A 26,471-nucleotide genomic window follows, 5' to 3' on the forward strand; every position below is an offset into this window, starting at 1 on the left:
AGTAAAGGAATGTTTAAATTTGATACAATCACAGAATCTATCTCACTTGAGAAGTTGTCTGTCAGGTTTTAGTGAAAAATGGATTGTCCTGGATTTATTGTTTGAATAATAAGGCTTTAGTTTGGGGTATCACCCCCTTCAGGTGGAGATTGCTGAAAAACATTGAAAGGTATTTTGTTGTGTATATAGTGTTATAACAGAAAATATAATTGGAAAATTGCACTTGACCTTACAAAGTTTTGATATATAGTGAAGTCAGAAAGTATTTAGACACTTTACTTGCTGCACGTTTTATTATTTTGTAGATTTCAATTTACATGCATAAATTTGCCAGTTTTGGCCATCAGTCTACACTCAAAAACCCATAATGACAAAGAGAAAGTATGTTTTCAGAGAGGTTTCCAAATTTAATAAAAATCAAAAATTTAACTCTATCATTCAGACCCTTTGTTGTGGCACTCCAAATTGTAATTAGGTGCATCCTGTTTGCTTTAATTATCCTTGAAATTTTTCTAGAACTTTGTTGGAGTTCACCTCTGGCAAACTAAATTCAATGGGCATGGTTTAGAAAGACCCACACCTGTATATATAAGGTGACACTATTCACACTGCGTGTTAGGACAAAAACCAAGCCAGAAAGTCAGAAGAATTCTCTATCAACCTCTGCAATAAAGTTGTGGCATGGCATAGATGAAGGCAAAACCACTTTGAAAGGTTTGAGTGTCTCAGGGGTACAAAGACTTCAATAAGTGTGCATTTGAAGAAGTTCAGAAGCACTCTTCCAACTCTTCCTGGAGTTGGTCATCTGGCCAGATTGAGTTACTGGGCAACAAGTACCTTGACCAGGGTGGCAGCCAAGAACACAATGAAAAATGTAACAGAGTTTCAAAAGTCCTCTGTTGAGACAGGAGAACCAATCAGAAGGACATCCATCTTAGCAGCACTCCATTAATCAGGCATTTATGGTAGAGTGGCTAAAGGATTCTGAGAACATTAAGGAAAAGATTCTAAGGACTGATGAGATAAAATTGAACTCTTTGGGCAGAACTAACTGCAAGCACTAACCTTGGCAAAGACCAAACACTGCTCATCACCTGCCTAATGCCATCCCTACAGTAAAGCATGTTGTTGGCAGCATCATGCTATGGAGGTGCTTCTCCGTGGAATGAGCAGGAAGACTGACCAGAAATGAGGGTCCATTCCTTGAAGATTGCCTGATCTAGAGCACGCATGACTGGGGTTCACCTTTCAGTATGACAATGACCCAAAGCATATAGCCAACCCCAATAGTGGAGTTGCCGAGTCTCTGACTGTCCTTGACTGGCCCAGCCATAGCCCAAAGTTAAATCTCCTACAACATCTGTGGAAAGACCTTAACATGGCAGTTTACAGATGCATCTCATACAATCTAATGGAGTTTGTAATCTCCACAGGATCTAATAGGATCAATTGCTCAAATCCAGGTGTGCAAAGCTTGCAGAGACATACCAACAAAACGTTGTCATTGCTGCCAAAGGGGTTTTTACAAAGTACTGAATTAAGGGTCTGCATACTTATATGAACAAGAGATTTAAATATTTGATGTTAAATAAATTTGAAAACCTTTCTGAAAACCTTTTTTTAACTTTCTAATTAGGGATTATTGAGTGTACAAGCATAGTGAAACACCTGCTTATTAAAAATGGATTCATGTTACAATGATATGTCCATCTATTTCAGTCGCATTGTGCATTTACAAACCTCGGTTCAACGGACATACCTTACATCCCTCTTTCTTTGTGCTTCTTGGTGCTTTTCTTCATCCAACATGACACCCAGATATATGGCTGTCCCCCACACAGTTTACTATCTTACGCTGGCCCCTTAAATAATTTCAACCACCCAGACACTTGTGGAAGCTGGATGACATTATGCCAGGACAAGGGCATAGATGGTGGACAGATAGATATTTTATTTCTATGTACAGTATATATATATATGCATTTATATGAAAAAAGTTTGGGAACCCCTCTCAGCCTGCATAATAATTTACTCTACTTTCAACAAAAAGATAACAGTGGTATGTCTTTCATTTCCTAGGAACATCTGAGTACTGGGGTGTTTTCTGAACAAAGATTTTTAGTGAAGCAGTATTTAGTTGTATGAAATGAAATCAAATGTGAAAAACTAGCTGTGCAAAAATTTGGGCACCCTTGTAATTTTGCTGATTTGAATGCATGTAACTGCTCAGTACTGATTACTTGCAACACCAAATTGGTTGGATTAGCTCGTTAAGCCTTGAACTTCATAGACTGGTGTGTCTAATCATGACTCTTTGACTCTCCTCTGAAGAGTGACAGCACGGGATCCTCAAAGCAACTAAAGATCAAAAGATCTGAAACAAATATTGTTCAGTATCATGGTTTAGGGGAAGGCTACAAAAATCTATCTCAGAGGTTTAAACTGTCAGTTTCAACTGTAAGGAATGTAATCAGGAAATGGAAGGCCACAGGCACAGTTGCTTTTAAACCCAGGTCTGGCAGGCCAAGAAAAACACAGGAGCAGCATATGTGCAGGATTATGAGAATGGTTACAGACAACCCACAGATCACCTCCAAAGACCTGCAAGAACATCTTGCTGAAGATGGTGTATCTGTACATCATTTTACAATTCAGCTCAATGTGCACAAAGAACATATGTATGGCAGGTTGATGAGAAAGAAGCCCTTTCTGCACTCACGCCACAATCAAAGTTGCTTATTATATGCAAACGCTCATTTAGACAAGCCAGATTCTTCTTGGAACAAAGTAATTTGAACTGATGAGACAAAAATTTAGTGATTTGGTCATAACAAAAAGCGCTTTGCATGGTGGAAGAAGAACACTGCATTCCAAGAAAAACACCTGCTATTTACTGTCAAATTTGGTGGAGGTTCCATCATGCTGTGGGTCTGTGTGGCTAGTTCAGAGACTGGGGCCCTTGTTAAAGTCAAGGTTCAGATGAATTCAACCCAATATCAACATATTCTTCAGGATAACGGTCAAGCATCGGTCACAAAGTTGAAGTTACGCAGGGGTTGGATATTCCAACAAGACAATGATCCAAAATACAGTTTGAAATCTACAAAGGCATTCATGCAGAGGGAGAAGTACAATGTTCTGGAATGTTCGCCACAGTCCCCTGACTTCAATATTATTGTAAATCTATGGGATGATTTGAAGCAGGCTGTCCATGCTCGGCAGCCATCAAATTTAACTGAACTGGAGAGATTTTGTATTGAGGAATGGTCAAAAATACCTCCACCCAGAATCCAAACACTCATCAAAGGCTATAGGAGGCGTCTAGAGGCTGTTATATTTGCAAAAGGAGGCTCAACTAAGTATTGATGTACTATCTCTGTTGGGGTGCCCAAATTTATGCACCTGTCTAATTTTGTTATGATGCATACTGCATATTTTCTGTTAATCCAATAAACTTAATGTCACTGCTGAAATACTACTGTTTCCATAAGGCATGTCATATATTAAAAAAAAGTTGCTACTTTGAAAGCTCAGGCAATGATAAACAAAAATCCAAAGAATTAAGAGGGGTTCGCAAACTTTTTCATATGACTGTATATAATCAGAACACACACAAATACATGAACTGCTCTAGTGTAGACCATCAGTAACTACATAAATAGACAATGTAGTCTAACTAGATTTTTTTTTTACTTTAAATCTATTCATTTAATTGGGTTTTGAAAAGAGGCATACCTGATAAATAATAGTATGCACTGACATAAGCTTTGTATCTATATCTGTACTATATGATTTTAATCAGTGCTTACACAATTTATACAAAAGGAACATTTGTAGAACATCTCATCCAGAATCAAACACTGATTAAAAACTTGGAATTAATTGTCAGAGGATGAAAAAGAAGTAGACTGCATTTTATCTCAATAATTATAAAGTATATATCAGACATTCAGTACAAAAACAATTCTACGCTTTTATTTTGGTATGCAATGTATTTAAAGAAACCTTACATGGCTAAATGTTTTATTAGAATGTCCAGCATCTCTCGGTTCTTCTCAGGCAGTCTGTACACAAGTGCATGTACAGCCCGCACTCTGTAATTCTGGTCATCTGACTCTGCAAAACAACAAAACAACGATTTTAAGTAACTCACTAGTAATAGGTAGCTTTTGGCCACTCTAACATAATTAATTTTGACAATAACAGGCATTCAGCCCACCAAAGTACCAATCCTATTTATCCAATTTCTCCAAAATAATTTAAAGTCGATTTTTTTCTAAAGTGCCTTATGTTCTGTTCTGTACCGCAGAACTTGGCAATCTATTGTACGTTTGATAAAGCCTCCTAAAAACTGTGTAAAATTTACATTTATGTAATGAGTTTCCATCTGTGTCTCTGTGCTGTTGATAAAGAACTCATTTTGAAGTAACAGCTGGGATCCACTGTACTAATTGCTTGTAATTAATGTCAATTTACTTAAACTAAAAAGCTTCAGCCCCTTTAGTCTTTCCTCATCGCTCATACCTCTCAGCCCTAGAATCAGCCTAGTCACTCTTCTCCAGACTTTCTCTAGCACTGTTATGAATTTTTTATAATATGGAGATGAAATGGAGCCTCACCAGAGTGTTTATACTGTATAGCTTTAGCATAACTTCCCCTGACTTGCACTCCACACATCCTACTATATAACCTAACGTCCTGTTAGTATTCTTAATGGCTTCTGTACACTGTCTTGATGTAGGTAATGATGAGTCAAATACAACTACCTGGTCCTTCTCATAAAGCGAACTTTCAATTTTTAGACCTCAGTTTGTGTTTTCATATCTAACATTTTTACTTCCTACATGTAATATTTTATATTTGCATGCGTTGCATATCATTTGCCACAAATCTGCTCAAGCCTGTATTCCGTCCAAGTCCCTCTGTAATGGTTTGGCTAATTCTACATGATCTGCCAATCCACCTAGTTTGATATCATGTACAGATTTAACCAGCTTGTTATTTATATTCTTATCCATTGTCACACACGTGCGAGTAGGAGGCAGCTAAAGAGCTTGAGTAATTGTAATACCATATCAGACCAGGGTGCGCTGACTGTCTTTCCCAGTTCATTGCAGACCATTCCCGGGAAACCACACCAGGTTCCGGCGCATTGAATGATGTCACTTCCAGTTCCAGTGTCTTTGGTGATATCGCTTCTGGTTTTTTTTTTTGGTGGGGGGGTTTGTGGGGTGTGTGTGTATTTTGGGTTGGGGTGTGGGATTGGGTAGGGGTGGGCATTACACAATGGCACTTCCGGTTCTGGCGCCGATAATGTCACTTCCTCTACGGGCTTTTAAAGCTGCCATCTTGCTTCCAGTCAAACAGTTCTGTTTTGGACTGTCTTGTGAACATCTCTGTTCAATTATCTAACCTTTTTTGCAACCAGGATAAACTGTATTATAAAGGTGGCTCCCCCAAACCTTTATGATGTCTGCAGTGCATTTCTTATCAAAGTGGCGTAGTCAGCAGGATTTTGATTCCCAGAAGAAACTGGGACAGGACCTAAGAATTAACCAGGTGGAAAAGTACTGGGGCAGAGTTTCTGGGTTGGGAGTTTGTCCGGGGTTCAGAAGTGACTTGGTTCAGGCTCCTAAATACGAAACCGGGCTAGTATTTTCCCAAAGGGAGAATATGGAATAGACTATGCCACTGTGATAAGAAATAAACTCCAGATATCATAAAGGTTTTTGGGCAGCCACCTCGAAGTGATGTCATCAAAAGCACTGGAAGCGGATGTGGCATCATCTAAGGCGCTGGAGCCTGGTTGGATTTCCTGGAAATGGTCTGCAATGAATTGAGAAAGACAGTCAGCACACTCTTCCGTCCTCCGATCTGATGTGGTATTACAATTACTCAAGTCCTTTAGCTGCCTTCTACTCGCACGTGTGTGACACCATAAAGTTTATATACATTTGAAAAGAGGAGCAGCACCAGCACTGATCCTTGAGGAACACTACTTCTACCATAACCTAAATACTGATTTAGCTCCTTACAACATTACTGTTTTTTGCTTGTGTTTGAGCCAGTTTTGCAGTTATCTTCTGTTTACACTATACCTTGAATTCATTTCGATTAATCTGATGCCTAGTCTTTCACGTGGCACCATATCAAAAGCCTTCTGAAAACCAAGATAAATAATATGCACCTCTCTGATCAAGTTCTTTTGTTGCTTCCTCATAGAATTCCAGCATATTAGTAAAATACAACCTCCCGTTCCGAATACATGTCGATGGTTTACTAATAAACCTGTTCTTTTCCTTCACAACCTCACAGTAACAGACTGTCATATTTTTATTATGCTTGTGAACTGCAGCACATGGAAGATGAAATTACAAAATGGCCAGAAGAGTAAGGGTTATAATTTGATCAAAGTAAAAAAAAAACAAAGACTCTGCCTATTAAAACGAACAATGGCATACCATGACATTTCTGCTAAATGTCAATGTTAACTTGAGTTCTCATTTTCTTCTCCTTTGCTGTCAATTAAATATATACTTTATTAGCCAAAATGTTACCATGACATAGTTTACAATTTAAAGAAGGATACTGACTTCTGTGTTACTTTTCATTTACCTTATATTAAGTTTATGTATGTAAATGTTGTAGGAATATGTTGTTTTATTGTATTTGTACATCTATCTAAGCACTATGATTCCTGGTCTAAGGAATCTCAGCAATATAAAAAGAAATCAAAACAACCACATGCATTCACTTGCTCTGGTACAATTTAGAGTTGCCAATAAACCTATGTGTTTGGAATGTAAAAAGAAAACTAAAGTAGTCAGAGAAAAATTACAAGGGCGCAAGAAGTGCAGTAGGTGCAAACTCCTCTCGGACAGTGTCTAAGCTAGGAACTGGACTCTTCCTCTTAAAAGTGACCTAATAAAATTCCCATTATATACTTTTACTAGAAAAATACCCGCGCTTCGCAGCGGAGAAGTAGTGTGTTAAAGAAGCAATGAAAAAGAAAAGGAAACATTTTGAAAATAACGTAACCTGATTGTCAATGTAATTGTTTTGTCACTGTTGTGAGTGATGAGTGTTGTTGTCATATATATATATATATATATATATATATATATATATATATATATACACACACACACATAAACATATATATATATACATATCTATACATATACACATATATACATACATATACATACATACACACACATATATACACACAAATACATATATACTGTATATATACATACATATCTACATATATACACACACAGCTATTTCGAATCAGTGCAATACGCTGTTTGTTAAAACGGTTGACTCCCGCTCTTACGTGCAATAACAAATCAAATCATTCAGTTGTCTTTGCTCATATGTCATTTTAGAGCTGGACGCCTGGCATCTTTTTTTGGCCACAAGTTCGTTTCTGTTTGCTGTGAGGTTCTGTGTTGTGGAGATTCACAGGATGGATTGCAGGTGCTCATCAGTGAGGCGACTCCTGTGTGCTGTTTTGTTAGTGTTTATAACTGAGAAGAGCTTCTCACACAAATATGTGCTACCAAACATGCACAAGGTTCGAGCCGCATGTAGACGGACTTTTTTTGTTCTTCAAAGTCACCAAAGCGCCGTGCAAACTCAGTGCACAATAACTCTAGCTTCGCGAAGTGCTGCATTATGGGATCTGTAGTTTATTGTGTTACCAGCGCTTCATATACCCGGGCCATTAATAACAATAATACAGTATATAAAATGATCTCGGGCGGATATAATTACACGCCGGGCGGATGTGGCCATGCCCTTGAGTTTGACACATATGGACTAAATAGAACTTGAAAAGTATATATTTTTTCAAATGTGATCGCGCAATTCAGATAGAGTTGACGCGCACTACAGCCTGCATGCCTCAATAAGTCATCCCCTTGCCCTTACTTTTTTACCATTCATCTAATGAATACACTGAGTATGGCTTTACCAAAACAATCATTGATGGCGAATAAAGTATTCATTATTCGCGTATGTAGAGCGGGATATATATATATATATATACATATATATATACCCGCGTATCGCAGCGGAGAAGTAGTGTGTTAAAAAGCTAGAAAAAGAAAAGGGAACATTTTAAAAATAATGTAACATGACTGTCAATATACAGTATTTGTTTTGTGAGTGTTACTGAGTGTTGCTGTCATCAAGGATTTGATTATCATTATTTCTTTCAATCAGGTTCGTATTTGTAGGATGTGTTGTGTTCAAGTTACATTCCGTGTTTGTCAATCGTTGTAAAGATGACAGGTTTCATTCATCGATTCGTTTCTTACTGCATCAATAAACAGCTCGTCTTCTTCTTTATCTGAGACCTGACACACTGCATGCACGGGTTTTTTTTACACTGTCTTCCTTTAGCGGGACATTGACTTTTTCCAACGTGTGCTTTGTTTCCGCAGTAGTTGGATTTATGAATATGCTTGTATGTATGAGACGCTTCATATTTTTGCTGCCTTTTCAATTGTGTAATTCGGTTTTTGTTCAGCGCTCTTTGGAACTGTTGCCTTTTATCTGTGCACTGTGTCAGTTCACGTGAGCCACTCGGTGTACTTGCATCGAAGGTTCCCAGCTGTGCTGGTGCCATCTCGTGCTATGTCCATAGCTTTATTTAATGTTACCTTAGTCCTGGCACTTAAAACTTTCTCTCGCAGTTTCGCTGAGTTTGTGTCAAACACCACCCTGACCATCTCATCTTCCTCTCCATAAGCACAGTCCTTCACCCGTGAATATTTAGTGGCAGTTTGCTATTGGATTGCCGCTGACGGACGGCCTTATATGGGCAGGCACTAAATTACAAACGCCAGCGGCAGCCTGTCTATGAACTTAATTTAAAGTGTAGGTTTACATCGTGCTTTGTTTCCGAAGTAGCAGAACTCATGAATATGGTTGTATATGTCACTCGCTCGCTTCTTATTGTTTCGCTGCCTTCTCAATTATATAATGCATGTTTTCTTCAGCACTTTTTGAGGTCTTCCTGGTTTTCTATGTACTGCGTGATTACGTGGGAGGCGTGATGATGTCACACGAAACTCCGCCCCCACGGCGTTGAAGCTCATCTCCATTACAGTAAATGGAGAAAAACTGCTTCCAGTTATGACCATTACGCGTAGAATTTCAATATAAAACCTACCCAACTTTTGTAAGGAAGCTGTAAGGAATGAAGCTGCCACATTTCAGCCTTCCACCCACACGGGAAGTTGGAGAATTAGTGATGAGTCAGTGAGTGAGTGAGTCAGTGAGTGAGTGAGTGAGTGAGTGAGGGCTTTGCTTTTTATTAGTATAGATTTCTAACTAGCTGTCCCCAGTGGCTCCACCCACATAGAAGTGAAACAGGACAAACTTTAAAAATCAATTAAAAAAATGTAATAATTTGTATTGAGAAGAATTTATTGTGGTTGCTTTTGTATCAGAGGGCTTCTTGATATACAAAATTTTTGGTTTTGCTATCAGGGGCAAGAATGTAACTATGATCTCTTTGCCAAAAATGTTAAAAGTTGGCAAGGTTTCTCTGGCCAAACGGAAGGTAGGTATCCTCCGACATCAAAAAGTTGTCACTATATATGATCGTGTTCAGCTCTGATGGGAGAGCGCCTCCCGAGTGGGGAGAAGAGCACGTGGTCGTGATCTCTGTCAATGAGTAAGTATCCTCTAAAACACACATAGTTGTGATCTCTCTCGCAAAGACCTCAAACGTTGCTATTTAACAATCTCTAGATGATAACGTCTGCTTAACAAACAGGTATCGCTAGCTAAGCAGAGGCACGATATGATCTAACTTGAATGGAGGCTGATGCGTGAGTGAAGATGGCCCTGCCTGGCTCCCCTATTCCTGAGATCCCACCTCCCCCTTCCCTCAGCCTGCTGTCTGTCTCTTGGATTCACACAAATAAATCGGTGCTGCAACCAAACTATAATATTTAGCTTGATGAGAGAAGTCGCAAAATCAACCAGAATGTTCAAGCAAATTATAGAAAAAGGCCTGATCTAAATCCGTTAAGTACTTCTCTCGTGATAAGCAGACAGACAGACAGACAGACATTGGATTTTATATATATAGAGGTGTATCTTTTTACAATGTGAAAATAGGTTACAATATAATACAATATCTGCGGTGGGCTGGCACCCTGCCCAGGGTTTGTTTCCTGCCTTGCGGCCTGTGTTGGCTGGGATTGGCTCCAGCAGAACCCCGTGACCCTGTAGTTAGGATATGGTGGGTTGGATAATGGATGGATGGATGGATGGATGGATAATACAATATAATACAGTCTCATTAATATAGTAGAAAAAATACTGTAAATCAATATTTTTGGAAAGTAAAAAAATAAAGTAGGGTTAAATCCTGAAAGGTTTAGAAGATCAGTAAAAAGTCATTGAACATATCCATGCTAAATCCTTTAGGCACAAGAAATGGCTAAACTGGACCTGTATGAAACAATTACAAAAAGTACAGGCATTACAACATCTGATACAGCCCACAATATCAAAATTAATTGCAGTCTGTCTAAAAACACCCAGAAAAAGATCCTTGGCTCTCTACAAGATATATCATAACACAAAGTGGTCAAGTAGTGTGTTCTGGGGGTGGGTGGCACAGTGGTAGTGCTGCTGCTTTGCAGTATGTACATTGTGGGCTCACTTCCTGGGTCTTCACAGCATGGAGAGAGCTTTGAGTAATGAGAAAATCGCTATATAAATGTAAAGTATTATTATTATTTATTGAGCATAACCATCTATAATCAGCTGAACTGGATCCACTAAAGCAGGTGCATTGGGAACAATTCCTTTTTTTAGTTTCCAGGAATTTTTGAACAATAATTATTCAAAAATGAACACCTAGTATAATTAGTTCAAAGTCCTTTAATTTTCATTGGAATCATATTGTCTGGCCAGTGCACTGGCTTTTTTAAAATTCTTTCCAGATATAAAGAAATACCACCATTGAAACAACATAAACACAGAAGTCAACAAGCTTGTCTGAGATTTACTCATGTTAACCAGATTTTATTGGCGATGGTACCACCAGCCAATGACAGCACTCCTCCATTGCCAATTAATAAGCTATCACACATGCACGTCTGAGGATGATCCTCTTGGCTCAACGTTGATTCGCAATACCACCCTGGGGTGAGAGAGTGTTGTCACTAATGATATTGTTTCTTTCTGTTCCTATAGCACAGAAAAAACACCTAATGAGAGCAACTGACTCCACCCCTTCTGGTCAGAGGACTATATATTCATGGTGCTCCTGGAAAGTGGTGTCTCATTGTGGACTAACACGGCGGAGACAGAGCTCTAGTCTAGACCTAAGAAACCCCGAGAAGGGATTGAAATGTGTTATATTGCTTTATATGCACGATTGCAAGATATTTTTGTTGAAGTCAATTTTGTTAATTAAATGGAGCAACCTGGCTGATGCGCCAACATTTATTTTGGATCCCGTGTCATACCTCGCACTGGCACAAAACTAATAAATAATCGCTACTGGTGAAGTGACAGTGGCTCAGTCCCTTTTTGTCAATTGTATGCCAAGAAAACATCGTCCAAAATGCATTAAATGTTAAACTACTTCTTGACAGTGAAAATACTGTGTCTCTATTAGGTGTTTATAAGCTTTTGTATTCTAAGCTACATAAACACCCTATGTATTTTAATGAGTTCAGCCTCATTTCCTCTATTGTTACTTAAATGCATAACCCTTATATCCACAAGTGTATGACAAAATCAAAGCAAAAAAAAACCTGATAACTTAGAATGGCTTGAAGACATCTAGAATTTATTATGCAGAAGCTATTACTCACTGACAGCAAGTATGAAGTCTTTGTGAAGCTTGTAAGTCATCAGGGGCTCTGAGAGGCATCTAATAAAGAAATAAACAACATGCAAACAACATTTCACTTTCCATTTATTTAAATTTCATAAAGTGTGCAATTTAAATACACATTATACAAGGAAAGGTCTGCATACTATGTAAATAAGAGATACTTAAAAGAATAGCAGTGCTACCGACAATCACAAATGGTGCTTCTTTATTGCAGAAGGGCTGGACAATCACTTATATCACAGTGGCCTCATTTGATTGTTTATTTTATATAAATGGCATTGGTTTGCCTTGTCTATCTCAAATGCCACCCCTTAAATATAAGATATCTTGCCAGATGCCCTCCTCTATAACTGAATGATTGTTTATTGCCCCATTTTACCCGCAATACCATTTTCACATATTGTCAAGAGTGAGAAGTCTAATCATTTACTCACATTTACTTGAATTCAAAATGCAACTTTGCATTGATACATTTGCCTTAAATAAACAACACAGATATCTGGAAAAAGATTTGCATATATTTTAACATACATTGCAGTGCATTGTAGAGTTAAAACATTGAGTACCTGCATTAGGTTACCTTCCTAATAAAGTTATGATCAAACTCTTCTTCCCATTATAACAGAACAGCACAGAATTTCTAAAAGAGTGTGCCTATTTTAATTATCTACTTTATAGTATACATGTTGTTTTTCTGCTTCCAAATTATTATTTTATATTACCGACAAGAATTAACACAACTTTGCTAGCCCGAGTAGGCACAACACACATACCTGAGGTAGTTTTTCAGGCCGCTGGTGATTGTCTTATTATCCCACATGTCAGCTTCAAGATCCATGTCAGGAGGTGATTTGGGTGCTGAAATGACACATTGGTAATAAAATAAATGATGATTTAACCGCTTGTTTACTTAATTTGTGTACCAAGAATATCTTGAATTGGTGATCAACGTATATAAATTGACAGTGGACCAGAACTGAATGGTTATGTTGTTACATTCCAGTAAGGGTTTGCAAAGTAATACAACCAATACAAAAACAAGTTAGAAAATGTCAATGTCAATTCATTTATATAGCACATTTAAAACAACATAGGAATGCTGTGGCCAAAGTGCTTTACAATAATAGAATAAAAGAAAACAAACAAATAACATAAATAGAAATAAAATATAAGAACATAAATAAAATGCATAATAAATAGAAGTAATGTTATAAAATCACAATGAGGAAACCATTAGTATTACTGATGGTCACGGAATGCTAGTGAATAGAAATTAGTCTTTAACCTCATTTTAAACAGTTCAATTGTAGACGACTCCTTTATGTGATGAGATGAAGAGTTCCACAGACGAGGGACAGCAGCTGTAAAAGCCCTGTCCCCCTTAGTGTTACACTTGGTACGAGGGACAACAAGAGACAACTGACCAGAAGATCTAAGCACTTTAGATGACTGGTGTAAAACACACAATTCAGATAAATAGGCAGGAGCAAGTCCATGTCAAGATTTAAAAACTAGCAACAAGATTTTAAAATCAATTTGAAAACTGACAGGCAGCCAGTGTAAAGGAGCTAATATTGGAGAAACAGAGTCAGACTTTCTTGCCCCAACCAGAAAGTTAATGGCAGCATTCTACACCAACTGTAACCTGCGTATCAGGGATTTGTTAATCCCAGAATACAGCGAGTTGAAGTAATCGAGGCGAGAAAAAATAAAAGCATGAGTAACTTTCTCAAGATCCCTAGAAGATAAAAAAGGCTTGATCTTAACTAATAGTCGAAGCTGGAAAAAGCAACTCTTGACTACAGAATTAACTTGTTTCTCAAAAGCGAGGTTACTGTCAAAGATAACACCAAGACTACGGACTTGAGGTTTGCAAAAGACAGAGTAAGAGCCAAAGTCAAAGACCAATTTGTATGATTGGCATAACATTTAGGTGCATGTGGGGGTTTAATTAACTGTTGTGAAAGCTGGAAAATTTTAGTTTTTATTTATTTATGTCATCAAAGACATAAATATGTTATTCTGTCTTATTACATTTTTTAGCAGTAAATTATATTCAAAATTAATAGTGATAATACAGTGTAATAACATGTTTTAGTACAGTACATACAATACATCCTTAATAGCATTTGATAAAGTCATGAAGTTAAAAACAAAGCCCAAGTAGGTTTACGTTGGTCAAAAACACACCAGATGCAAATTCAAATTATATATAAATTATTACTGTAGTTGTTGGCTGTGGAGTGGGTTTACATCGAATCATTGTTTATATTTCCTAAACATAAAATTTATTTAAAAAGTATCTGATGGAGAGAAAATCTATATTGAAGTCCTCGTGCTGGCATTTCAAAAGATTATATTGGGGATTTGTTTTGTTGCCAGGAGCAGCTGTCAGACATGTGAAAAAGGGAAATATACAAGTTTAATTAACCTCTGTCCAAGTAAATGATGTCTCCTGAGAGCGCCTGGATAGTGTCTAGGTGATTCCTACTAGATGGCAATGGCAAGGCAAAAGCGATAGCTAAACACTTCACTCTTTGCTGCAGACCACAGAATGAGTCCCGGGATGGGCTGTGACATCACTTCCAGTATAACCCTGATGGTCCTGCTTCGGCTGCCTCAGAAACTATCCTGTTACTATAATTAAACTAGGTATCTGCCCTCTTCCCAACATTTTATCTTTTTTTTTTTTAATTAACAGAAATACAATGAATTAGAAAATTCACCAATGCCTTTTAAATGGGAGTTTTCGATACTTTAAAAATTTGTTAAGTACTTTCTAATCAAAATACAGTTGAACTCCGATTATCCATGCTGTGGTTCTACATTATCTGAAACGAACCTGTGAGTATAGTATACTACTTCTCTTATAATTCATACAAGCTTTGTCGTAAATGTAAAGTGCATAAATACTATATTTTTAAAATCTGTGTGAATTTATATTTTTTTTGTTTTCTATATAACATTAAATTCACTAAGATATGAAAAGAGGCTTAAAGGTGATGCTGTATCATATAAATTGGCAAAATCTTTTATATTTGTTTATATCTGTAATTTTTAATCCAAAGTGGTCCCCATTATCATTGGGGTTCTACTGTAAATGAATGAAAGTTTTATTTTTCTGAAACATTTTCAGAAGAATAAGTGCACCAAAAATGCAACAAAATCAAATCCTGAAATGATGACAATAGGTGCTTTTGCATTTTAAGTGAACACACCTAACAAGGAAAAGTACTGAAGGTTTCATTTAAAGTAGCTATATTAACATTTTATAAGGTTCTGAACATCATGCAAAAGTTACACAAGAAACTCATACTTGCTTCAGTATCCACTTAAGTAGCCAAACTGACCCAAGACCAGGAAAACACCTCACCCAAAACTAAAAAATGAAAGGGTTTTTTTTTACCTTTGTATTTTATTAGCTCTGAAAGCTAGATTTTTAAGTTAAAGGAATCAAAGTAGTTAAATCTTTGGATTGTTTAATTATTTATTTTCCTCCCCTTAACATAACTTAATATTTTCCTAACCCTTATCAGAGGAGAAGTGTGCTCAAGGAAGGAACCAACCAAGGACCGGTTGGGAATCCATCATTATTTCTTTTGTTAAGTTCTCTAATAAATAAAACTTCATTTAGAATATGTTTTCAAAGAGTTTGTTGTATTCTTGTATACTACTAGCTGTGTAAGCCCATGCTGTTAAACGCTTGGGCTCCTAGAAACTATTTAAATCATCAGAAAAAAATTGAAATGCAGAGTCGGTGGTTTCATTTTGTATACGTGCTCCCTCCCCTTGTCTCTCACAGGCTAAGTGAGTTTGTCTTTCATCACTCATCATCTGGGCACATACAGTTCCACGCATAGACGTTTATACTGTATATAAGATAACCAAAACAAATTCAAGGTGGCACGGTGGCGCAGTGGGTAGCGCTGCTGCCTTGCAGTTAGGAGACCCGGGTTCACTTCACCCTGCGTGGAGTTTGCATGTTCTCCCCATGTCTGCGTGGGTTTCCTCCCACAGTCCAAAGACATGCAGGTTAGGTGCATTGGCGATCCTAAATTGTCCTTAGTGTGTGCTTGGTGAGTGGGTGTGCGTGTGTGTGCCCTGCCCAGGGTTTGTTTCCTGCCTTACGCCCTGTGTTGGCTGGGATTGGCTCCAGCAGACCCCCATGACCCTGTAGTTAGGATATAGTGGACTGGATGATGGATGGAAAACAACTTCATAACATGTATTAGAATTACCCCTTGGGATAATAAAGTTGATGTAATCTAATCTATTTAGAAAAAAATGATATCATGGTGTACAGATGAGTGATACTTTATCAAAGTTCCTGGAGAGTAGATTCAGATCCCAGCTCAGTCTGTGTCAGTGTGGAGATTGCATGTTTTTCTCCTATCTGCATGGATTTTTTTCTGGACATTCTGATTTTGGTTTCGCATTCCATAAATGTGTATGTTATGTGTAGCTGACCACTCTAAATTGGCTCAGTGAGCATGCTTTGTGATGGACTGGAGATCCATTAACATTTGATTCATGCCTTTTATTTAATTCTGCTGTTGTGAGTTACAGTGAGCAAATTGGTGGATGGATACATCAAATACAATATTTCTCTATTTGCCAGATATAACAGCCACTTTCTGGGAATAGCCAGGTTGGCTAGTTGCCACCAAATCTTCAAGGAAAAGGGGCAGAAATTTACATGGCCAGATGCCTTTTCTAGAACTGATATCCTTTAATAACCATTAAGGACATTGGTCAAGCAGGACAATAATCTTGTTCTAACTCCAGGTCTCAAGGGTATGTGAAGTATATGCAATATTTAATGCAATTGACAATGTTTGATATTTATGTACACATTTCTCTTGCATCTGAAAATTTGATGCTTGTACTCATCATACAATAAAAAGGGACAGGTAAGTATCTAAGATTAAATTGCAATATTGCAATTAGAAAATTATGACTGGTGTTGTTATAACTAGCAAAAAAGGCCTGCAATAACCTTCTTTATTTGTTGAATTAGAGTTTACTAGGACAAATAAGTTTTCTGTTACAGAGAAAATGTTACTTTATGGGTTGAATTGTGTCAATTTCTGCAGTGTTTGTCAAAATAAACACTGTCCCACAAAAGATATGGAGATATAGTATTTGTATAATCACTTAGCAAAGGCTTCATTGACACTCTTACAGCCACGGAAACAACTAAACAAAGAAGCAATTTGACGCTGCTACCTTATAACTTAACTGCTAACACTATAACAGCAAGGTCACAATGTACTTATGAAGAGAATGAGTAATATGTATTTTGACCTTTCAACAGATTAACATCTTTGGCCTTGTTAAGGTCTTCACTGCTTTTCAAAAATATTGACTACTTTCTGCAAAAACAAACAAAAAAAAAAAAGAAAAAAAACTATTGATGAATAGCTTTCAGAAATGTGACATTCATGTATCCATGAAAGAGGAAATTATATACAAGGCACATCAGATGAATAAAATGAGCTGCATCTGGCTTTCCATTTATTGTACTGTGTGACTTACAAGTAATTAAACTTGCTAGAATGCATTACTTGAAGTATAAAGGGAACATAATGTATAGAAGATCTACTTGACAGGCTTAATGAAACATTCACTTACGTTGCAAAAATGAATTATAACTAAACTGGTTAATACTGGCAATTACAGTAGATGGGAAGAATGAGACTTTTGACAAACAAGGGGTGACCATGAAGTTCATCAAACTCATTTAATTAGATAGTTAACTTGTCCCAGTATTACATTTAGAAACTTTATAAAGTTGTCAAAGTTTCCACTATTCCACGACTTAGTAGTTTGTTCCAAATTCCCAAGACCCTTTCTATGAATTTCTTCCTGAATCTTCTCTGATTGCACTTTTCATAAGCTTCCAGCAGTGTTTGTAATACGAAAGTCACTGTCACTGTTTAAGTAAAAAATGATTGATGCATTGTTCCAGTGGAAACAAAAATGTGTCATTGATGGAATTACTGTAATAATGAGTAAATATTCAAATACCGATAAACATAAAACACTATGGCTATTCTAATAATGTGCAGCAGAGTACTCGCTAAAAAGATGAACCATAACTAAGCTGTATACTCAAATAAATAACAAATAAATAACTATTTCACTCAAAGTACAGGATGTGGATCCATTTTAGTTTGATTTCCAGCTTTTCCCTTTCTTCAAAATCCTGCTTTGTATTTTTTGTTTGCACGTACTTGAAATTCTGGAGGTATGAGTTCTAGGAAGTTTTTGATTTACTGTTAGAATTTAATCATAAATCACTTTTGCCTTAGTTGTTGAAAATGGTAAAATTCAGCAATTAAATCTGGTTTTATTTTCACTAAAATAAAAGATCGAACATACTTGTAATTAGCTAGAAATAACTCTTGGTTTCCAGTTAGAGACAGACATTTTGTGAATATTATCATAGGGACTAAATTACATTAATTAAAAAAAAAATCCCAGTACATTATCATTATTTCTACTTTTTAAAATTTACTGCTTCATTTTCTCATTTCCAGTTTGCCAGATGGCAGAGTCATGGGTGGCTTGTATTGGTGGCATTTTTTTTTTTGTGTAGCAATGCAATTGTGCAATCTACAGTATATCTAAATATAATAAAACAAACATATACTACAGTGTAAAATAAATTAGATGAAAGAGCATTTAAACTGACAGCCCCAGTGAAAAACCTGTGTTTCTTACATGGTATATGCCTTTGTAGCTCTCCTAAGTTGTTAGAACATTAAAACAATCTGGATGAGAATATGCCATTCAGCAAAACAAGCTTGCTAATTGTTTTTACTGAATTTCTCCAAAGTATTACTGTCCACCACACAATCTGGTAACTTATTCCATGTGCCTACGGTTCTTTGTGTGAAAAAAAAACCTTCTAACGTTTGTTAAAAATCTCCCATTAACAATTTTCTAGCTGTGTCCCTATGTTCTTGTTGAGGAATTTACAGCTAGGATTCATTATACTATTTCTACTCATATTTTTAAACAATTCAATCATGTCACTTCTTAATCTCCATTGCTCCGACTTAAAAGGTTCAACTCCATCAGTCTATCATCAAACATCAGAAAGTACTGTTTAACTTTCATAACCCTAGTTCCCAACAGACTATTCACCAAACTAAGGTGAACCACTTTTGGTTCCCAAAAGACTCATCCACGTTAAGGTTCCAGTAATAATCTTTACTTATTTAGATCCTTAACAGTCTTCACATAGTAAATACAATACAATACAATTTATTTTTTGTATAGCCCAAAATCACACAAAAAGTGCCGCAATGGGCTTTAACAGGCCCTGCCTCTTGACAGCTCCTCGGCCTTGACTCTCTAAGAAGACAAGGAAAAACTCCTAAAAAAACCCTTGTAGGGAAAAAATGTAAGACCCTTGTAGGGAAAGGCAGTTCAAAGCGAGACACCTTTCCAACTCTTTAGGTTGGGCGTGCAGTGGGTGTCAAAAAGAAAAGGTCAATACAGTACAATACACAGAACACAACACAAGCAATCCTCAATACAGTATAAAAAAAAAATTTACAAGTTCGGAGCAGAATTTAACAGTAGGTGATATCACATAATATAATTTGGATTTGTTTAGAGTCTTGGAGACCTCAGCCATCAAGCTGCCTCCCCCAATTGGCCATTCCGCAGCTGAGATAATGCTGGGCCAGTCAATCCGATGAAAGGACCCATCTACCTTACGATTCCTGCGATCCTCCATCAAGGATGACTTTACCTTCAGCAGGCAAAACAACTTGGCAGGTGGGCCGTGGCACCAAGTGCCAAATAAATGAGATATGTTAACAGATTTGTGAAATACCAATGTGTTCCTGATTTTAAAAGGACCTTTGCTGTATACAATAACACAGGTTAAGTTCCGGTTTTCTTAATCTGGTATTATCCTGCTAGGTAGCCTACCATTAATTAAAGATTACATTTTTTCTGCATATGATGAAGTTTTTCAAAGCACAAAGAATCAACTTCATATGTAAAAAGCCTATCTCAGAATTATTCTTTGATGATTCTTTGTCAAGCAACAGTTCTACGAGGAAGCATACAACCCAGTAAAGCACCATAAAAAAAAACATTAAAGATCTATTATTTTTAAGTATGTACAGTGGAAAAGGTGAGCAACTTCAGGTTCCTTGGAGTTCATATCTCTGAAGACCTGACATGGACTCAGCTTATCCAAGCTCAGATCAAAAAGGCAAGGCAGCGTCTGTACTCTCTGAGCTAACTGGGAAAATTTTGAATCTCCCAAGCAATTCTAAAAACTTTCTGCACTGGTGCTGTGAAAAGAATGCTGACACTGAACATCACATTCTGATTTTGCAACTGCTCTGCCTAAGACTATAATGTCCTTCAAAGGGTGGTGTAAGCAGTGGAGTACACCAATAGATCTGCTCTCCCCAAACAGGTCATTTACATTAAGTGGTGTAGGGTCAGAGCAACAAAAATTATCAAGGACTCCTTGCACCCTAGTAAGCAACTCTTCTTCCTGCTAAAAGCAGGCAAACCACTCTGGTTATGGACAAAACAGGAAGGCTCATGAGGAGCTTGGATTCTCAGACCATGCATCTTCTCAATCAGGATGTGCCATACAATATTGTTTCAACTAGGGCTGCAACGATTAGTTGATGTAATCGACGAGTACAAAAAATTGTCAACGCGGATTTTTTATTGTCGACGTGTCATAAACAGAACCTTCAATAGAGGCTCCAGTCACAAAGAACCACATTGGTTTTTGTAACTGCAATGCACTACATGAACGTCTAGGGGTAGTATCATTTGTTATTGTTTGTCAAGACTTCACACAGTCCTACCAACGAAGAAGAACGTCTGAAGAGAAGAAGAATGTAGAGGAAAATAAACGTGGTTGCAATGGCGAGTCGGGTAGAGGAGGGGGAAGGAGATGGAAAAAAGTGAGACAGAAACTTTCTAAAGTGGAGGAGCATTTCACTGAGAAAAGAAAGAAAAAAAGTTGAATGCAGATTATGTAAAGTGGAGTTTTCTTTTCACGGCAGCTCCATCGCGATAAATGAGCATCTGAAACGAATGCATCCTGGAGATGTGATGCCGCCGTCTCTTGAGTTAGGGTCAGATCGGGAGGGGAGGGAGAGCGTGAACGAGACTGAGAAAATAAAAGTCAACAAAACTAACTTTTACAAGTAACAAATTTACACCCGATCTGTTCACTTTCGAATAATATTGCATTAGTGAGATGATGTTTTCTGATTGGTACTATTCAGGTCATACAATGATTTCTTCAAAATGTCACATATATTTGTCTCTTTCTTTTTTTTCCCCCCGTTGCTGCACGCTGACACCAGAAGGCGTGAGCTTATTCAGTGCTAGCAGCAGCACGCAGGTGGCCGGTTACTTTGTGCTATAACAAGTTGACCTGGCGTCGATCAAAGCACATGTACTGTGCAAGGCATGTATGCGGTCCACTGAGAAAAGAAGAGCGTTCATGGCACAACTTGCTGAAGAACATTCTTTCCTCTGCATGTCCTGGAGTCCTGTGCAGACTGGGCAAGATCGGGGGGGTGGTAATAAATGCGGTCATTAATTACAACCTCAAGAAAGAATGTGAATGAATATGAATAATTTTGCATCCGTGCCACAATGTTTTCTGAAATGTACTATAAGGTCATAAAATTAATAATTCCAAATAATCATATATACTGTACCTATGTCTCTGTTTTTTTGTCAGTGCGGCTTTGACATCATGGGCCTTAAGGCGCATACTAATTCATCGTAAGCAGGAACACTCAATAAAATTGAATGAAAAAAAATCAAGTGACAATGAGATACAAATAAGGCAGATTTGCCAGCGTTTGTGTGTCAGCTTTTATCCATCCAGATCAGAGAATTTCCAGTTTGATTGTCTCAAAACACCACTCATATCTACAGTTATTCCCAGCTGCAGATAAAAAGTCACAGCGTCAGATCCCTGGGGGGATGTATGTATTGTGATCGTGACTGACAGAATAAAAGTGAAAAAAAAAAAGGTAACTTTTAAAAGTACTATACATTTAATACAGTAGCTGTTACAGATGCAAATCAAATACATGTGTTTATTGTATAATATTAACAGTAAGAGCAACTCACTACTCAAACGGTAAACATACAAGGCAGTCAGGATCGAACGGGGGACTCTTGATTATAAGTTTGCAATTCCTACCGCTGCACCATGGAAGCTATTGTATTTCTCCGATGTTGTCTTTAATTAGTTGTGTTAGTGAATTAAAGGAATGGATGAATGAGAACTACTTGTCTTTAAATACAGATAAAACAGAGATGTTAATTGTTGGAGGGAATGACGCTGATCACAGCAATATTTTGTCGTCATTTAACTCAGTTGGAATCCCAATTAATTTTACTGAATCAGCCCGCAATCTAGGAGTTATCTTTGACTCTAGCATGTCATTTAAAGCGCATATTACAAAGTCGTCCAAAACCTGTTTTTTCCATCTTAAAAATATTAGGAAATTAAGGCGCTTTCTAAATAAACAGGATTGTGAGAAATTAATTCATGCATTTATCTCTAGTAGGATTGACTACTGCAATGCGGTGTTCACTGGCTGTTCAAACTGTTCTCTATACAGCCTCCAGTTAATCCAAAATGCCGCTGCAAGAATTATTACAAGAACAAGAAAATATGAACACATAACCCCAGTTCTTAAATCTTTACACTGGCTCCCAGTTAAATTTAGGGCAGATTTCAAAATCCTCCTTTTAACATATAAAGCATTAAATGGCCAAGGTCCGGCTTACTTGTCTGAACTTATCATGACTTACAAACCTGAGCGCACATTAAGATCTCAAGATGCCGGTCTGCTTAGGATTCCAAGGATTAATAAAATAACAGTGGGAGGTCGAGCTTTTAGTTACAGGGCCCCTAAACTGTGGAATGGTCTTCCTGCTTCCATAAGAGATGTCCCCTCGGTCTCAGCCTTTAAATCCCGGCTGAAGACTCACTACTTCAGTTTAGCATATCCTGACTAGAGCTGCTGATTAACTGTACATACTGCATCTCTGATGTTAGTCATTAGCACTATAACATAAGTAACATGATAATTATATTTGAATACTAACCCTCACCTATTCTGTTTCTTTTCTCGGTACCCAAATGTGGCCATTGGTGCCACGGCCCACCTGCCAAGTTGTTTGCCTGCCTATGGTAAAGTCATCCCTGATGGAGGATCACAGGAATCATGGGAAAGAGAGGTCCTTTCATCGGAGCAATGTTTCAGCCGTGGCATGGCCAAATGGAGATGCAGCTAGATGGATGAGGTCTCCAGGACTCTAAAAATATCGAAACCTAATTATGTCATATCATCTACTGTTAAACCGTAATTCTAAAATTTTTATTATGCTGTCTTAAGGAATTGTTCTGTTGTGTATATTGTATTGTATTGACCCCCTACTTTTGACACCTACTGCACGCCCAACCTACCTGGAAAGGGGTCTCTCTTTGAACTGCCTTTCCGAGGTTTCTTCCATTTTCCCTACAAGGTTTTATTGGGAGTTTTTCCTTGTCTTCTCAGAGAGTCAAGGCTGGGGGGCTGTCAAAAGGCAGGGCCTGTTAAAGCCCATTGCGGCACTTCCTGTGTGATTTTGGGCTATACAAAAATAAACTGTATTGTATTGTATTGTATTGTATTGTATCATCCTTGGACGTTTTGTGAAAGTGTTTATTTGATCTTTGCACTTCAGGCTTCACATATTATATAGTATATGTCTACATTTTGTCAGTTATTACTAAAATATAAAAAAAGTTTCAATTTTAATGATGTATTTTTTGGTTAAGTCAAATGCACTTTTTTTGTTTAAAGACTACGTGCACTTTAGTTTGTATCGTTTAATGTATTTCTTTTTTATTGTGATGGTCACACTAATATAAAAACATCTGATTATTTTCAAATTCATATGTTTCACTGGTTATTTTAATTTGATTATTATTAATTTTAAATGTGTTAATGCAGAGACAAAAGGGTGACATTCACAGGTTGACAGACGTGAGCAGATGAGATAAGACATGCAATTGAGCCCAGAACAGGATGTGCAACCACAGGTCGCAGACATCAAAATAGTCAGGCATGAAATAACCATGACTAATCGACTAATCAAAAAATAAATTGAACGATTAGTTGTCTACCAAAATAATCATTAGTTGCAGCCCTAGTTTCAACATATCTTACACACTGATCTTTTTTGATCTCACTCCTGCCTCATGTTGTTTTATTGATTTATATATACAGTATAGGGATATGCAGGGTGGGGAAGAAAAATTCCTGGAATTCTTAAAAAAAGGCTGCCTTACAAGCATACAGCAATTCATTTTAGTCACCATCAGAATAGTCACATTGAGATGCAATACAGTTGTCCATGTACATCCCCCACTCCTTAAAGCATTTCTTGTACTCATCTTTAGTTACTACAGTATGTCCAGAACTTCCTATGATTTTTTTCCCTGGATTTCCTCCATGGTAATAAATCATCTTCTCTTAAGGCTCAATTTTAATTTAGGAAAAAAAAACCATCACAGTCAGTGAGATCTGATAAATCTAGGTGGGTGCAAAGCAAAAAAACCACAGTGTTTTTGGTCTGAGAATCTTTGACTAACAACATGGTGCGTGCAGGAGTGTTTTTATGGTGTAGTGGTGTATGCAGTTTTGTGTATGCTGTTGCTCCGGATGTTTTTTTCCCTAATGCAACTCCGCAGACACTTCAGCAGATCAATATAATATTTGCATTGGTAACAGTCTGTTCACGGGGACTCTTTTTAATCAGCACAATGTCACTTGGCAGACTGATTACCAAGGCTGTAGGCATACAATACCTAGCAGCATAGTCTATAACTACACCCTACTCCCATACTATTGACTGATTACAAGAATTATTAGTCATCTTTAGTATTATTCAATACTATATATAACTTAATTTTCTAAGTTTAGATGTCCACATACTGCATGTTATGTATTATATTACAATTACATATAAATTTAAATAAAGAGATGTTCTGCAATACTGCTGGTTCATAGAATTTAATAGAGGAATTCAAAATCATCTGCACATGCTGTCTTGTGTTATTATACACTTTGTAGTACTGTATCTTATACGTTTGCCTGGCACAACGGTTATATGTTTATTATGTCATAATATAATAAATGATGTAATATGTCATTTTGGTACTATATGTCACACTACAGTATATACAGTTTATACTATGTATATTATTAGTTTAGATTTAACATTCAGGGGGTTTCTATTTAGCTTTGTTATATTTAAAATTTAGGATGTTCTATTTAGTCGTATACTTGCTTTTTTATTTGTCTATATTTCTTACCTTTTACTCTCTTTTGCATAGTCTGAGCAGCGAACCGGGTTGATATTTCACTACAGGTTGTATGTGTATAACTGTGTTAGTGACAAATCTTCAACTGAATCAAAATCAATATCTTGCATTCTTGGAATCAACAATGTCACTCTTCTCTGGACTTTCTTTAGTGCTGCTATGTCTCTTTTTGCGATAAGAGAAAGTAGGGTGAATTGACACCTTTTATTGGCTAATTAAACAGATTACAAATGCAAGTTTGCCTGATGAAGGGGCCTTAGCTGCCTCGAAAGCTTGCATTTCTAACCTATTTAGTTAGCCAATAAAAGGTGTAATTTCACCCTACTTTCTCTTGTATCAGTCTATGGCTAACACGGTACAACACTCTACTCTTTTTGTACTATGAAGATAAAAACTACATACTCATCAGAGTGTTATATTGTTTAAACATAACCTCCCCTGACTTGTGCTCTACACATTTTGCAATATAACTTAACATTCTATTAGCCTTCATGCTGGCTTCTGCACATTGTCAGGATGATGATAGTGATGAATCCACTAGGTCTGTCTCATAATATATAATTTCAAGATTCAAACCTCCCAATGTGTATTTATAGCAAACATTTTTATTTTCAACAGGTAAGGCTGTACACTTGATCATGTTAAATTTCTAATCCCCACATCTACCCAAACCTATATTTTCTCCCGGTTCCTTTGTATTGATTGAGCTTATTCTGCATTATCTTCCCCTTCTCCTAGTTTAGTACTTCCTGCAAACTTTACCATCTTGTCTTTTATCAGGATCATTTATGTATGTTAAAAACTGCAGCAGCACCAGCACTGATCCCTTGGGGACAACACATCTAACGACACCTAGTTCTGAAAAAGTTCCTTTTACCATAATCCTTTGCTTTTTGGGTAACCAAGCAATTATATTAATACTTTAACAAACTTAGGGATAATGTGATGTTAAAAGAAAAACTTTTTCTAGTTGTGACAGATAATCTACACTGATGGGAAAACATTATGCAATTATAGGAATGCTGTTAAAAATGCTATTGACATGTGTGAAGGACTGTAAGAAATGGCAGAGAATATTAAAAACTTTACTTTGTTCACGAATCTGGAAACTGTGGTTTGTTTAACATTTAGCGTTTTATATATGGCTTAAAGCCACAACCAAATGTGTAAAATTCAGATCAACTTAATTAATGCCCCCAGGGTAACATTTCT

At 37.0% G+C, this 26,471-nt stretch overlaps 1 protein-coding gene across 2 annotated transcripts in view; it reads right to left on the reverse strand.

Moving 5' to 3' along the window:
* arhgap42a (Rho GTPase activating protein 42a) overlaps positions 1–26,471 on the reverse strand; it is a 415,782-nt gene that overhangs the window by 32,286 nt on the left and 357,025 nt on the right. For both annotated transcript variants that reach the window (XM_039744345.1, XM_039744346.1), the window contains 3 exons: positions 12,646–12,730; positions 11,850–11,908; positions 4,011–4,116 (listed from right to left, as the gene is read on the reverse strand). In XM_039744345.1, the coding sequence (XP_039600279.1) occupies positions 4,011–4,116; positions 11,850–11,908; positions 12,646–12,730 (250 nt within the window). The remainder of the gene's footprint in view (positions 1–4,010; positions 4,117–11,849; positions 11,909–12,645; positions 12,731–26,471) is intronic.

The sequence above is a fragment of the Polypterus senegalus genome, chromosome 2 (genome assembly GCF_016835505.1).
Source record: "Polypterus senegalus isolate Bchr_013 chromosome 2, ASM1683550v1, whole genome shotgun sequence".
NCBI lineage: Eukaryota > Metazoa > Chordata > Cladistia > Polypteriformes > Polypteridae > Polypterus > Polypterus senegalus.